This window comes from Homalodisca vitripennis, chromosome 1 (genome assembly GCF_021130785.1).
Source record: "Homalodisca vitripennis isolate AUS2020 chromosome 1, UT_GWSS_2.1, whole genome shotgun sequence".
Taxonomy (NCBI): Eukaryota; Metazoa; Arthropoda; class Insecta; order Hemiptera; family Cicadellidae; genus Homalodisca; species Homalodisca vitripennis.
Genome location: NC_060207.1, coordinates 56,309,705 through 56,326,980, shown reverse-complemented (window position 1 = coordinate 56,326,980; position 17,276 = coordinate 56,309,705). Strand labels below are relative to the sequence as shown.

Sequence of the window (17,276 nt, the reverse complement as noted above, 5' to 3'; positions counted from 1 at the left end):
AATGTTTATGACAATATTTTTAATTTCTTTTTTAATGTTCTGTAATATTTCTGGAACATGAAGTAGAATAAATAGGTTATATATACAAATATTTCTAACTTGGATTGTGACTGTTTTCGTAACTACTATTACTAATTATATTACACACCAAATATAACTCCTGGAAACTCATATTTTAAATTTTGTTGGCTTTGAGATATTTAATGTTCTCGTTACTGGTACCATTGACAAAGAGTCGTCCATTTTGTTTCTCTTAGCGTTAGGAGGAGGTTTAGGAAATTACGCGTTGTGGTATTATTGTGTGTTATTACATATTTAAAGGTTGAAGTTTTATAAAATTAGGCTAATCTTTAATCATAGACGTGTGACAAATCTTTAGCAATAAAATTAGTTCTTTTCGTATTAGATAGTGGGCCATCGCCTTTCAGGACAGTTAAGGATCGTCATTACAGTCGGCCATCGAGAGCGGCCATTTTTATCATCCTGCTTCATGGTTCACAATGAGTGATTATTCAGCGGTTGCTCCGCCACAGAATTTTAGTCAAAGTTCTGCATTTGCGGCCGCACTTCAACGTGCCAAACAGGTAAATTATTTTTCTATATATTAGTAATTCATATATCGAGTAAATTTGAATCAGTGAGTTCTCATTGTACTACTCTTACAGCCGCCATTACTCCCGCCACAATAATGGAATCTTGGTCTGGAGGCCTAAAAGCTTAATGTTTGGTTTTTACTTGGAGAACAATTAAGTTGTAATAGTAGTTTGAATAATTTGCCCTTCAAGTGTTTCCAAGGCCTAGTAAGTTATATTCTTAGTTAAATAGAAATAGGTACATGTTATTGATTGCTTAGACCTAGGTTCCTGGTTTCTCAATAAAATGTGTTTTTACAGGTTTCTTGTTCCTCTAATAATTTATAGGCCTAATAGGCTATTGAAACTTAGGTCATCTTATAATATTATCCTTAAGTCTTCTAATCAAGTTTACCAAAATCAGGGTTTCTGTGTGGGAGGGAAGATAAACTGAAGATGGGGGCAGGCATACATGAGAACAGGGCTTGTTTGGCACTGTACATTTTATTTACACTCCTTCTTATTGAAATATTTGTATAATAAGCTGCCACCAACATCACATTAAAATCGAATCTTCAATATTTATAACTATCTAAAAATACTGAAAACAAAATGCTGGACCGAATTACATATTAGGTATTTCAAATAAAATATAGTTCTGCTGGTTTTAAATCTCCTTTTCGTGCCAGAGATAAAACAAATCCATGTTAATGAATTATTATCGTGTGACTGCGAGAAGTGCCAGAGGGATTTGGACAAAAACAAGGTTTTAGAAAAAAAATTTACCTCAGAGGCTACAATTTATTTGTGATAATAAAAATTTCCTTTTAACCCTTTCCGGGCCAGGAGGTAATATATTGCCACCATAGATCGTGTCTGAAAAGTGTCAGGCGGCAACATATTGTCTTGATATTTTTTTTATATATATACGTGGTTTTCTTAACCCTTTGAGTGCCGCAGCGTTTTGCTATATGGTATGCATAAAATGCCGAGCGAAAATGCCTGATTCTACAAGGGTCTGTTTAAAAATTCATAACAAATTTATTTATTGGTATAATGTCTTGGGTTTTTGTTTTTTTTAGATAAATATATTTTCTTTATACAGATAATACAATTATCACTTATTTAAAGTTTTTATACAAATAAAGAAAATCATTAACAAAAACTTTATGAGCAAAAAAATTTAGTTTTTTATTTTGACATAACTTAGTGTTATTGAGATATTTTATTTTTTCACTTTCAGTTATTCTATCTTGTACTCCATTTAATTCTTTACAAAAAGGCATATAAACTTTTTTTTATACTTATAGGCCTAAATAAAGTTTCGAAAATAAATATGAAAACGTGAACCATTACAAAACTAGAAATTTTCTAACCTAAACTAACAGTCTGTGTATTGTCTACACTGATAATGCTTAAATCTAATGCCTGCAATACTAGGTCTCCAGTGTCAGCAATTTTTTTACGACTCATTCTTTATAAATATCACTGAACAAACATAAAAACTATACAAATGTATTTAGTAAAGTACTAGATGCTTACGATCGCCGTAACTCGCGGCCGTCATTGTTCTACTTACACACAGACTAGAACGATATACCAAACGAAATAATTTGAAGATACTAACACTACAAACCCATTTACGCTTAAAAACTTTCAATATCGTTTGTGAAATAAACAGCAGCGCAAACAAAACATGTGCCGGGTCGTCCGTTTTTGTAGCGGCCGATTCTAAACGCGACTGACGCGGTCACTTTATAAACGCCGTAAAAATCAGAATCTAACCAAAATGCAACAAAACCTACATCACATGTTACGTTGAAGCCTTTGTCATTGAGTCAATTTAGATAAATACTATATAAAATATAAGCGTTACTGCAGAAGTTGCTAACAGCGATTCTGGCATTTCTTACATATAATGCGGGATCGCTGACAGCGATGCTCCGGCACTCAAAGGGTTAAATAAATACGTCAAATGATTAAAGTTTTTATTTTGTAATTGTCACATGACATTATCAGCTGACTGCTGCCAGTCAGTGTTCGATCTTTTATTGTTTATTCTTTATGCTTCAGTGCAATCGTATTATTGTATACTGGATTCTTCTTCATTATTTTGTATGGATGTTCCTTTCTACATGTATAATATAATGATAAAATAGCTTCCCACGGTAACATTATTTTTTCGTTTTTAGTTATGATATTTTTTTAAATTTATTTAGCCTAGGCTAATCTATTAAAACATTTTTTTTAAATTTTAAATTACTTAAAACTACATCTATATATATATTTGTTGATAGTATATATCTATACGAGTAATTTGGTGCAGCTTTTAGATCATTGTCTAATTTCTATGAAAACATGAATTTTAACCCTTATAGTGCCAGGGTCTCCCGTACCGGGAGACTCCGTAAGTTAGTAGCGCAAGAAGTGCCGGGTCTCCCGTAACGGGACTCTTCGTATTTAATTTATTATACAATAGTGTCATATATTAACTGGTTTACACTACATCCAAAAGCTTCATGGATATCCAAAGCGTACAAAAAAAAATACGTTTCCTTTGTACTGCTGACAGATGACGTGCTTGTTTCTGTGGTACTTTGGGATTATACCGACCACACCCAGACATGAATCGTTATTTGACATTTTGCTTCTACTGATTACTAGATTAGCGTAGAACATTAAACATTTTTATTTAAATGTAATATATTCTGGAAGCTCATTATATAACCTACCATTTCTATGACTTAGAAAGGAAAAATGATTGGAATTTTAACACTGAGTGCTGGCCCTAAATAACATGTAACTCTGTAGAATGCTGGGTGTTTTTGGTGGTTTTCAAAAATTTATTAAAAAAAAGTATTTAAGGTATAAGAAAAATACTTACATGCCTTAATTCAGCTTACTTTCGTCTTTCTTTTAATGTGAGATTGTTGGTAATATTTTAATAAACTACACATAAAAATTTTTTTTGAAAAACATATTTTTTGAGACAGTTTTTTTATCTAACAAATTAAACTTTAAGCATATATACAATTATTTACAATGACCCATTTACAAATATAAACTATCCTTTGAATAATACAAATCATGTTTTTATATTTTGTAGTTTTTTTGACAAAAAAACTATGCCGACATATTGATGCGTCGGCATTACTTTTGCCGTCAGTACCGTTTTCAGCATCTGTAACATAATAATATACTATGTAAAATATGAATATATTTTCATTTAATCATATGAATAGAATATTAGTTGAATGAAGTTAATTTATTATAATACGAATTATAGTTTGATTCACGTAAACAATAACATAACCAAACTTTTAGACCGATGTTTATGTGATAAATAGACTTATTCTTACCCGAAATATGTGTCTCATCTTCTTCCATAAAATCAGGATCAATGTCAGAATCGTCAAAAATACTATCAACAACAATAAAACTATCTTCATCTAATACATCACTGATTGCAACGTCGTTCAAGCTGCGAGAAGCCATGATTGCGCCATCGACTGCCGGCTGCAACGAACGTCACGTCAGCGGTACGTAAACAAAGCGACCGAGGTTGCTTTGTCATCAAGCTCATTCAATACATCTGACGCCTTCTAGTGGTGAATTGTGTTACTAAAAACCCAAATAACATTGTAGAGTAGGCAAAACCCGTTTAAATACGGACAATGTAATATAATACCAATTGAAATGACAACCACGTAAAACTACGGGATTAGCATTCTTCGGAAGTTTCGTCGTTCCGTACAATTACGGGATTAGCACTCTAAGTGTTAAATATATTCATTTCCCTGAATCTCTTCTATGACGTGTAAAGGAAAAATGGTTGGAAATTTAAATATATTCATTTCCCTGAATCTCTGCAAATCCCTTTGATGTAACGTGGTATTCTTAGGCTTTTCCCCCTCTCCCACAAGAGATAAATTAATTAAGTAGAGTTCAGATGGAAGTATTTGGTTTATTTGTCAACTGTACCGAACCGACCTTGTGTACCGGCAAAAACATTGTCTCATACCGAAAGATCGTCCACAGCTAGACTAAACTGCTCTGCCCGACGGTACACAATGTTATGTCAACACACATTGACACACAAAAGACGCAGAGATGGACAAGGAGCTTAAAATAGGTGGTAGCGATAAATCGTAACAGAATTTCTCGCATATCACTAGCGACGAAATGCTAGAGCACCGCAGCTTTGTGGCATTTCTTGCAAATACTGCTAGTGACGATAAATTGTCATCGTTGCACTTGGCGTAAGGGTTAAATACAGTACTACATTTGTCTTCGTGGTTTGAAAATAGACTAGATAATCAGAAATTTTCGACCAACGAGAAAAAGACCAGGAATTTCAAGAGGTTTTGAGTGGCCACTCTGGCTGGAGGCTTTGCCCCAGCCCCTTGGATGGGAGGAGGTTGAAGAATTTGGAGATACATGGAATTCGGGGACAGTTTAAGTCTGGCCATTAGATTAGGGATCTGGGAGTTAATGGTGGTGAATTTCCCCAGGAGGACCTGATAGGTTGTTTTCGGCGGTTTGTGGAACTTTTAAAATCATAGACTAGTAGGCCTCATGGTGTGCTTCCGTGATGCTCAAAAAGCCCTTGAGGCTTAAGTGCATGGCAGTAGGCCACCTCATAGAAGAAGAAGACGTATTTTATTGAATTTATCTAAAGTTTTGAATTCAATTTCGTTTTGTGGCTAAACCATTAGAGATACGACAAAAAGTAACTGAACCTCTATTGTAGAAAATTTTAAATTGAAGTATGGATCTGTCCTTGGGTTTGATCTAAGACCTCTGGTTTAGCCGGTACAGACCTAGGGAGAAATGACTGTACTGGTCAGTTATTGTGAATGAGATACTGTTAATAAAAATAAAAACTGACCAGCATTCTAATATTATTGGGCTATTTCACCTTCTAAGCAATAGTTACAAAATTTGAAATTTCTAGCATATCAGGAAGTGGATTAGACTATGTGCTGAGTAAGTCTGCCTCCCAGGGCGTTGACACAAGCTGCTTTATTATCTGAAGAAATTTAATTTAAGTTATTAATCTTTATCAGATTATTAAGTTGATCTGAGGGTTTCATTTACTCAGGAATTTATCTGGACATACCAAGAAATTTCTGGAAGGGGGGGTTAATATTATCAGGGGTTAAACGATTGCGTTGTTCTTTTCTGGGGGAAATTTATCAAACAGATCGGTTATATCGGTACAGCAAAATGTATAAAAGTCACTAGTTTTCCTAGTAGTACAAGCTCAATCTGGAACGGGATCGAATTATACAAAGTGTATTCGCATATAAATTTAAAACTCCAAATATTGCCAATTACAACAAAGATATCGTCATTGAGCTTTTGGATTTACAACAGAATGCTACTGAACCTTTTTTTGTAGATCTCATAATTGTCTATTTAATAAAAGCTAAGAATGTAAGTTAAAATTAACGGTTCGGTTATTATAAACCTCAGAAACAACATTTTCATGTAGCTAAAAATCGCAAAATACGAGGTGTTTTTAAAGTATGTACCGTTTTGATATAAAAAAATCAACAAGTAAATTTTTCAAACAAAACTTTATTTACCTGAAAGAGCATTCTTTTCTCTACTTCTCTACATAATTTCCATTATTTTTAAGGCACTTGTCGTATCTTGGGACGAGCTTTTGTATGCCGTTGTCAAAGAAGCTTGCCGCCAGACTGGACAACAACTGTTGCACAGATGTTTTTACTTCTTCATCATTGAAATGACGCTTCTTCCCTGCCAAATGCGTCTTCAAGTGCAGAAACAAATGGTAGTCGCTAGGCGCTATATCGGGACTGTATGGAGGATGGTCCAATTGTTCCTAGCCAAATGAAGTGATGAGCTCTTGCGTTCGATTTGCTGAATGTGGACAAGCATTATCGTGGAGCAAAACGACGCCTGCACTCAGCGTGCCACCGTGAGGCAGAAAATTGACTAACAACACACCCTGTCTGTCCTAAAAGACAGTGCACATGATCTGGGCAGAAATTGTTTGTTTGAATTTGATTTTCCTAGGGGATGTTGAATTTGACTGTTGTTTTGATTGTGGTGTAACGCATGCTACCCACGTTTCATCGCCTGTAACGATATGGATTAATAAATTATCGCTCGAGAAAGCTCAATGCGCTGCCCAATCGTTTGGTTTTGTGCTCATCATTAAACATTTTCGGTATCCACTGGGAACACAGTTTTCGATAATTTAAAGGTTCGGACACAATTTCGTAGAGAACACTTCTTGATACAACAGGAAATTTTTTAGCTAAGGACGAAATTGTAAACTGTCTGTTCTCTTTCACTTTACAGTCCACTTTTTGAATGAGATCATCGGTAATGACTGAAGGTCGCCCACTTCATTCCTCATCATGAACGTTTGTGCGGCCATCTTTGAAGGCCCTAACCCATTTCCGCACCATTCCTGCACTCATAATGTTTCATAAGCCTTTAGCTCAGTGAAAACGAATCACAGCACGCACGTCACAGTCGGCGGCATTTTAAAATCACGTAAACAAACAGAGACTATCAAAAAGCGTCGTAATGGCATATGTGGCTTCCCAACTGATGTAGCTACACTACGCGCATGTGCTAAATGGCAACTGCAGTGCTGTGGCGCCATAATTAACCCTTCAACACACTATTTAATTTGAACTGGACACCCCCTAAGTGGTCCACTTAATTTCTTGTTTTTCACAGTTTTGTGACATTACCTATACATACATTAAATGATTTTCTGTTAAGCCTATACTTGTAAAAGTGATTGTTAAAATGTAAGTATACCCATACAAACATGTACAAAATACCATTACAAAATTTTTTAAGGCATGTTTACTGGAAGTTATTTGCTGTACTTATATTAGAAATTTGCAACTGTGTGATACGTCTTGAAGCAGTCCTCTAGACATAGGCCAGCCTCACATTGGGGTCACCAGTAGATTGTGTCCCTTCTTCTGCCATGTTTGTAGAAAACCACACATCTCCTTTGAGGCTTTGATTTTTTCCCAGTTGGTGGAACCTTTTCAATAAAATATCTTTCAGTTAGGCGCATTGGTGGAGGCTCAGTGGATGGTCTGCCTTGTTACCTCTTGTTGAAATCTTTCCAAAATTTATTTTATTAGGCCTAATCTAAATGTTAAGTGATCAATATTGTTGTGTTTTGACTTCCTAATGATGTATGAGTTCACAATTGTAATGTTTAGCATACGCTTGAAAACTTTCATGTACCATTTAGTACCTCTTTTCCTTTCCAGTAGATAGTTATCTAGCATTTGATCTCTCAGGTCCACACCCCCCATATTCTTACTATATTCTACTACAATACCAAACATAACCAAACAAATAAACAGCTAAATACAAACAATAACATCGTCATGCCAGCAGACAAAGTCGTTTCACAGTCAATTGCGTAGTTAGAAACAGCTGACAGCAAGCGCCAACTTGATCAATGTTTTCGTCTACTATAAACTACACGTTGAACGGCTTTCGATACACTGATAGTTCATTTCATCTTCTTTCCAGCGATGTATAACTCGAATGTATTACACCGAAAATAACCTAAATATATTCGTTATAAGATCGGACTGCGCGATGCGTACAGTGTACGTCGCGGGGCGAGCTCAGCGGTAAACACTAGACGTATGTCGCGGTGCGTCGAAGGGTTAAAAAACAGTACAAAAGAATACTTTAAAAACATGCCTCGTATTTGCATTTAAACACGTTTTGTGGCCGAACCATTGTAGATAGGGTAAAAGGTTACTGGACCTTTTTTGTAGACTACTTCATTTCCTATATCCTGTATAAAATATGTTTTGAGCTACAACAAATGGTTTCACCACTACCAGGCTCGGAACCTAAATTCTCACATGAAAATTACAAAAAAATTGCACATTATCACGTTTTGCGGCCAAACCGATGGAGATACAGAAAAAATTCACTGGACCCTTTTTTGTAGGTCATGTAATTTGTTAATTTTATGGGTCAAACAGGTTCGAGCTACGGCCAACCGTTTGGCCGCTATCGGGCTCCACACATTTTCAGAAAAAAATATTCCTGAGTTGTTTTCGCTTAACCATTAGAGATAGGACAAAAAGTCACTGGACCTTTGTTGTAGCTCACTTCATTCCTGACAATGATTTTTCGACAGATCCGAGCTAGCTCAAACAGCTCATCCACTATCAGGCTTTCAAAAAAGGCCTGCAGGGGTGAAAAATGCGCGGGTTTTCTCGAATTTTTTTGAAGTGTTAAGTAAAAACCTAGGTTTTCAGACTTTTCCTGTTGGTTATATGGTAAAAGGTAATTGCGTGCAAATTTCAAGTTTCTAACACTGCTAGAAGTATGTTAGAATTTGTATACATATATCAGTCAGTCAGTTTCACGTGCGGCTGTGTAGGATAGTGGATGTATATGAGCTGGAATATGATTCAGATGTATCATTAATTCTAACTGCCAAGTGACATTATGTCCACCCTAATCAATTCCATAGTGATAGTTGATATTATAATGTTGATCCGATATATACAGTACACGATTTAATAGTTTACATAGTACATAAGTCAACATTACCACCACTATTATATACAATTTCAAACAAAAAGAATTGCTTATTTTCAATGGTCAAATTTGTTTTGCTGTTTTGGCAGCAGTGATGTCCTCGTGACGTCATGAAACTTGCGATCAGTTCAGAACAATCGTCAACATCTAGCCATCTTGAATCGAGTGAGTCGATATTTGGTGCCTTTATTCTGTTGTATAATTATATTTATTGATCGAGATAGTATTAACACGTTCGCTACCGAGCGGCGCATATATGCGCCGGCCGGGTTTATTACGAGAGACCGACGTCAGAAATACGATCTTTACACACAGACCAAGTTAATATTGGTGTGCCCTTCATCACAGACCGATGGTAAGATTTTGTTTAAATAGGTTATTATACTTTGTAATAACCCTAATTATATATATATTTGATGTATATTTCTGTTTTTTTTGCGGTTTTTAGCATTATTTTATTACGGCGCATATATGAGCCGGGTCGGTCTATAGCATCAAAATGGTATCATAGACCGAGTGTCCCAAATATGAGCCACTATTTATTTGTTGAAATACTTTAGATTCAAGGATAATTTTTTAACAAAAAAACACACCTATTCCATGAACAAGTTTATTTTACATATTTTATAAGACATATAAATCAAACTTTTACATTACAAAGATTACAAATAAATTCAAACAAAAGTGTACTTGAGATAAATTGGATGTTTGGGCCTACTTCTCATGCCATAGATTGAAACAAGTTGGCATGCAAAGGCCAAATGGTTTGTCTTTAGAGTCCTTGCAAATAGAGCAGGCATAAAAGGTTTGCTTCCTTGTATTGTGTGCTTCTCGGCTGACATGGCACCTCAGTCGCTTTTCCAGCTTGACAGGAGCATGAGTCGTCTGTGAAGAGCGGATGGGGCGAGGTTTCCGTGGAATGGGTTCTACATGAATGTATTGTTTTAATAATAATGTCTCTGAAATTCAGATAGGTTGTCTTCGTTGTCAATTTGGAAAAAATAAATGTGCTGTTCCACAGTGATAACATCTAGCAGGTGGAAAAATATTTTTATGTACCACCGAAGAGACTTTCTAGGAGTGGAATAATAAGAGATCATTTGATCACTGCGATCAATCCCACTCATACCCTTGTTGTAGCGAACAACCATGCTGGGGCTTTTGGATCACTTCTCCCCTTTTTTGTTCTTGTTTCCTCCATCTCGGGGCCATTTGAAGTTGAAATAGTCAAAACATTTCTTTTATCTCGCCATTTCATGACGGTAAACGTCACCTCTTTGACGGCTCACACACTCCCCCTTTTTTTTTTAGTTTTGTTTGCACCACAACTTGCGGATTCCCAACTCTATTTGACTGTAGAGTACCACACATGTTAGTCTGGTTGGTCATGAGGTAACTCGGCCAGGTCCACGCTGTTGTAGAAATTGTCGAGAATGATTATGTGGCCTTTGCCGAGGTAGTTCTGCATTAACTTTCTCACAACTTCAAAGGCGTGGCCCTTTTCTTTGTCAATAAGTGTCCCCTTTCCTAAGTAGATGATGATATTTAAAATGAATCCATCAGATGTTGTCAGTTCGTACAGTTTTTATACCGTACTTGTGTGATTTGTTTTTTTATATACTGCCGAAACGACAGTCGGCCTCTGAAGAGGACCATAGCCTCATCTAGAGAAAAGTGACTTCCCAGGGCTGTAAACCCTAACAGAGTTTGCTAAGATATCATTGAGGACATTCTCAAATTTTATGCATCCTATTGTCTGTGGAGTCTATGTTTGGATCATAAAAAACACAAACATCTTAAAATACATTCAAAACGATTGCGGGACATGGTCCGGCCAAAGATAGGATGCTCATATAAGCCGTCCTTGGGACCAATAGTGTTTTATAGATGGAAGGTTTACATTACCCATCAACATACACAAACCTAAAAATTTTTTTCAATTCTTCAACAGAAACATTTTCCCCCCAAAAGTTTAGATGAGCATGTTTGGAAAGAGGTGTTCCTCGCATGATTCCAGCTCTGGTGTTTGTCCATGTGACAATTTTTTCTAACAGGGCGGTGTCAAAAATATTGCCAAACACTTCAACTGGATCAGTTGTTTGTATATTCACTTTTTCTTCACCCACAAAATCATGAATTAGTGGGACTTTGTTCGTGTCAGTCCAACAACCATTAATACTGATATGATCATTGTGGACTTCATTGGCAACGAACTGTAACATTAACATCATCGGTAAAATTATTTTGATTCTGCACATATTCATGTGCCTCTACTTCAGTAACAACTTCATTGCGGTCTACTTCACTACTAGAATCATCACTACTGTTAGAGGTTGGAATGTACTCACTGTTACCATCTGATGAAAATAAAGAACTTATTTCAGTGTCACTGTCACTATCAATTAACTCACGGTCAATCTCACTGTTGGTTACACACACGCCTTCGTTTTCTATTTGGCTCCATGTTCATAAAAAATCAGATAGAAGCTTATACAGTACGTAAACTTACTCACAGAACGTAACCTCATTCACTGAACATAACCTCAAACTTAGTGAACCACGTGCTCTGCTGCAGTGGCGCGGCCGGACGAGCATTTCACAAACTAATACTGTTGAGACCAGTGAAATAATATACCGTAAATACAGGTCATTGACTTTGACTTATCCAGAGACCAACCGTCCCATATTTGCGCCAGACACCCCCAGAGACCGATACGAAAATATTAAAAACCGTTAAAATAGACCAGTGATTTGTCAGGATATTATTAGTAACAATAGAACACTGTCCCAAATATGCGCCGTCGGTCTGTATCAGCGGGCCCGAGCGGCTCATATGTGGGACGCTGGTCCAGGAGTAAAAACCGTACGGCGCATATATGGGACAGCTGGTCTATATATATATGTTTTTTATTTAACATATCGGTAGCGAACGTGTTAATTACTTATATAAAAAGCTTATTATGAATCTTTTTAAATGATATGTATTATTTTTAGCAATTTTTTGGTAAATAACGTGTAGTTTTTCTGAGTTTACACAAGAAAGAGAAAAATTGCTATTTCACTTTTTTTAATTAGCCTATATTTATAGTAAAGCAGTGGTGGTGAGAATTTGAAAACCTTTTGTTATAAAAGTAAACTTCGTCCTTCAACAGAATACAATGGGTCGTTAGATAAGGGTAATTCACTTCTACTATTATTTTGTGCTTCCTTGAATATACAGATTCAAATTATCATAACAAAATGTATTATAATGAATTTTTTGTTTTGCTGTTGATAAAATGTATTTTGGATGTGTGCACATATAATCAAAAGTAGTCAATCACGATGTCCAAAATTACATATAAATTTACATAGTGTTAATATATATCTGCTGGGGAAAAGTTTACACATTTGATTTTGGCACATATGATAGTAAACTACAGTGAACATTTCTATCTTTGATCCTGAACAAAGTTAAGAATATTGAAATATCAATAAATACAGGGCGTTTCAAAAAGGACTTTACAACTTTGAAAATTCATATAAATTTTATTAAACAAGTTACAGAGCTGGTTTTGGTGTTACTTTAAAGGAAAAAACTTCAAGTTTTTTTTACCTTAAACTAAAGATGTTCTATGTGGCTTCTGTTGGTTATTCTGGAGACATCCCATTGGTAGTCGATTTCTTCCCAGACTCGCACTAGCATTTCAGGTGTAACTTGCTCAGCAGCAGCGTAAATTCTTCAGAAGAAAAAAAATCTAGCGGTGTCAGGTCTGGGGAACGGAGGGCCATGCAATTGGCGCATCACGGCCAATCCATTGACCTGGGAAGCGGTCATTTAGAAAATCCCGGAAGCCAGTCAGATAGTGTGGTGGTACGCCATCTTGCATAAAGAAAACATTTCGTTCTCAGTCATCCCCATCGATCTGTGGTATTAAAAATTGTTGCAACATATCAAGGTATACTATCCCATTGATGGTTCTCTCTTGGAAAAAAAGGGGCCGTACACTTTCCTCTTGCTCAACACACAAAAAACTCACTGATCACTTTAGGGCTATCACGAACATATAGTAATGTTTCATGTGGATTTTCACTGCCCCAAATCCTACAGTTATGTGTGTTTACCTTGCTACTTAAGTGAAAAGTGGACTTGTCAGAAAAGATTATGTTGTCCAAGAAATGTTCATCATCATCCACTCGATTTAACATATCCACACAGAAGTTCCTACGGGCAATCTTATCAGTGTCTTTAATTGCTTATAAAAGCCAATATCGATATGGTTTCAAGTGCAAATGTTTTCTTAACACACGCCAAACCGTCGTATGTGGTACTTGCAGCTCATGAGATGCATGCCGGGTCGATTTCGTAGGGCTATTTACAAAACATTGTCTCACTTGCTCAACGACTTTGTCAGATGTGCTTGGACGACGTGAGGATTATTTATGTTTCACTGAGCACCCTGTTTCTACAAAACAACTATGCCACTCATAAATTGTAGGCCTACTAGGAGGATCTTTAGTGTACTTGGTACGAAAACTGCGCTGAACTGTTGGATTCTTCTAACCAAAACACACAACTAACACGCTCCGGTCCAGTGAAGGCAGCCATGTTTAACGTAACTGTCACTAGTGCTTGTGCGGCCCTGATTAGGCACTAGCAGACTACGCGAGTCAAACTTGAACTGTTTTCCTTTAAACCAACACCAAAACCAGCTGTGTACCTTGTTTAATACATGTTATATGAATTTTCAAAGTTGTAAAGCCCTTTTTGAAACGCCCTGTATTAAGCTTTGAGTTTTCAAATAGACCTTAGGCCACTTGATCACTTAAAGTTATTGGCCACACTTAAAATTCAATAGATTAAAACAATACTTCAGTATATATAGTTTTGTATTTAGTGTTCTTATTATTATTTCAGTTAACTTTTTACTCAAAACAAAATATTTTTTATAAATGCCTTTGTTTTTATTGGTTGTAATGAAATTTTCCTGATAATTTTATGTCTTTTGAATATTGATTGTGATTGTTCAGGTGGGTATTTATTTAATTTTTAATTTTATAGATTTTGGGTAATGATCTTCCTGTTGCTGTTGTTTACTTGATAGAAAAATATAACACAATTTTTATTCCCTACAAACATTTTAATAAATTACAAGATTGCAATGCTTTAGATGGATTTTATTAAAGTTTTCTACACAGTATAGAGTCGGGGTTTTCATTGGACTAGCAGTACAGTCCATCTTAAACCTATTGATGACCTTTTTAAATATGGTGTTGGAATGGTATATGAACCTCAACCTTACAGATTAACTTTGAGACAATTTTTTTCTTGTTCTAATTAAACATTACACAATGTATTAACATACACAATGGGTGCGCTATGCAATTTAAGAACAAATACAATTTACTAACATGAGCAATTAAAGCTGAGTAGTCTGTTGTATTGTGACTATGTGATTCTTCTGTGATAAAATTGAGGGATAGCAAAGCCGTTAATACAATAGTAAGATTTTGAGAGATCTTTCGTAAACCAAATTTTTGAAAGTTCTTTGTTCATTCTTGTAGACTTTTCACCTTTATTTTCATGGCAAAGACAGGGATATTTTTGGCATGCCCAAAAGTTATTGTAATTGTTTTTTTGTGACATTACCTAATTTGCTTGCTGTTATTTACCCACTTAGGAACCGACGTGAAACTGGCCATAGATTCCATCCATAAAAAGGAGTACTAGGAACTAGTTCCTAACTGAATCCTAACCTAGTTCATCAACTTAACCTATACAAAACATATATTTATTTAATAATATATAACAGTCACAAAATGCAGTGTTTTTTAACATGCGCTTAAATCTCAATTCTGCTATAACTATAGTTCTAATTGTCGCTATAGAGCTGAGAGATTGTCTATTGTAAAGAGAATTTTATGGGCTTCAGTTTGATACCCAATTTGAACACTTTTGGTAAAAAAATTTGTTCATCTCAAAAAAATCTTTTGGTTAGTGTTTTTTTTTTTTTTATTATTTTTTTTTATAAAGTCACCTAATTCTAAAATGGCCAAGTTGACAATTTTTATTGGTTGATTTGACATAGAATAACCCTATACTGATTTAGAAGACAAGTTCTGAGAAACCCTATAGATACACCTACATAATAAACAAATCTTACCTCAAAAACATAACAAGCAGATTTTGATAAAACTTTCTATACACATTTGAGACACAATTTACTGTACTTCAGTATAACCTTTATTCTTAGGCTGTGCCTATTTTCGAAGATTTATCGATTTTATATGTCAAATACTAGAAAAACCTATGTATGGCTGTACCTCAAAAACTTACAAGCCGATTTTGACCAACATTACTATAACCTAATAAAATAAAATAAAATAAATAAAATCAATAAAATGTTCATAAACTACTAGGCATGTTGAGAAAGTAAGTACCGTTTAGAAAAAAGAAGAAAAAACAAGTAAAGCCATTTTTTCTACCCAGTTTTATTTCTACATGAAAGCCCAAATATTAAACCAATTTTTAACATCCACCGATGTTCAAACACTTGTTGTAGTGGTTGATCAATTTGTCTATACCATCTTCTTTGAGGGTTCCCGCCTATGAATGAATCTTATGCGAAACACATCTTGGATAACCTAAGTGGTCCATAACGATTTCGTACAAAAGATAGCATGAAATATGTTGAAAATCGTCAGATAGCGTTGTCATAGTGAAATGTTTGGATTTTTTTGTCAACTGCCCTTACCAGGTAATGAGAGAAGGCCGACCGCTCCTATTGTCATCATGTACATTTGATCGATTGCCATTAAACATTTTAACCCACTTTCTAACCATTCCTTCACTCATCACGTCTTCCTCTTAAACATCTTGTAGTTGACGATAAATTTCATCCAGTTTCAAATTCCTTGCGTTCTAAAATCTTATTACAGAACAAATCTCACAATTGGCAGGATCCACTAATTGTCTTACACATTTTAAATGTTTAGAAAAAACTGAAAACACAACGTAGAACACCTAAAATGGCGTGAGTCAATAGCTAGTGAACAAAGACGATTAGTGCACATGCGTGGAATACCGATTGCAGCGCTATGGTGGCAGTAAAATGAAATGGTGATTACTTTCTGAACACGCTTCGAATGTAAAATAGGTGGTGGCTATAAAAAGACAAAATGTTTGCTGTTTTCGACTTTTACAAGCCTGCCTTTAAAGTGGTCGTGCGTGCTAACGCAGTAACTGATATTGTTGAAGCAAGTGCTGTTGGGATTATGATGAAATTTTAAAAATATTTGTTGGCTAGTACATTTTTTATAACTATACTGGATTTTTTTGTTATTTTATTTTAAACATTTTCTGCAGACGCCATTTTGTCAATTTTAAAGAAAATAACAAAATTATTTCTATCCAAGTTTCCTTTTTTCTACTTAAATATATACGTGCCAAATTTTTTTTTTTTTTAGCTTATCTAGTTTTAGAGATAATAATTTCTTTATAATAAATACAAAATGGCGGCTAGCGGCTAAACAAAACATTGATCTATGTTTATGTAACATTTTTTGTTTTGAAATTATGAGTAATATCAGTAACAGAAATTCGTGACACTCCTTTGTTGAACACCCTGTACATACATATACACAATTCCTGTGTGCATGTGTACGTGTCACTGAACTCATCCTAAACAGCTAGACCGGTTTTAATGAAATTTTTGTGTCTTCAGGTAGATCAAAGTTTTCAAAGCCTCTTTACATTATAAACTACGATTACGAGACAGCTATGTATATTAAATAGCCAAAAACTATTTTAAAGTGCTGTGTTGTTATGTATATTTATCTTTAAAATTAATTTCTGGTTGTACTTATCTTTTTGTAATTTTGTTGTGGTTTGTAGGGCACTTTAGCGTACTAAAACTTTAAATCGTTCATAATTCAGTTTATTAATATGAAAGTAATAACCATCGTTAAGGAATTATCATTATTTATGAAACATTAATTGAATTATTGTGTGTTTGTAAAATTAACTTGGTTTTTTTCATACATTACAGATTAGAACTGTTGCAATGTAAAATTAACTTGATTTTTTGTCATACCTTACATACTAGAATTGTTGCAACAGATTTTATTTTGTTACAATTACTGAAAACTATCTAC

The 17,276-nt window shown here is 35.0% G+C and overlaps 1 protein-coding gene across 5 annotated transcripts in view; it reads left to right on the top strand.

Annotated features, from left to right (window-relative positions):
- The first annotated feature begins 232 nt into the window (after positions 1 to 232).
- The window catches only part of LOC124361892 (far upstream element-binding protein 1), a 140,223-nt gene continuing 123,179 nt past the window's right edge, over positions 233 to 17,276 (top strand). For all 5 annotated transcript variants that reach the window (XR_006922403.1, XM_046815958.1, XM_046815970.1 and 2 more), the window contains exon 1: positions 233 to 584. Coding sequence is in view for 4 of the 5 variants with exons in the window: in XM_046815958.1 (XP_046671914.1) it covers positions 501 to 584 (84 nt within the window). In the remaining variant the exon portion in view is untranslated. The remainder of the gene's footprint in view (positions 585 to 17,276) is intronic.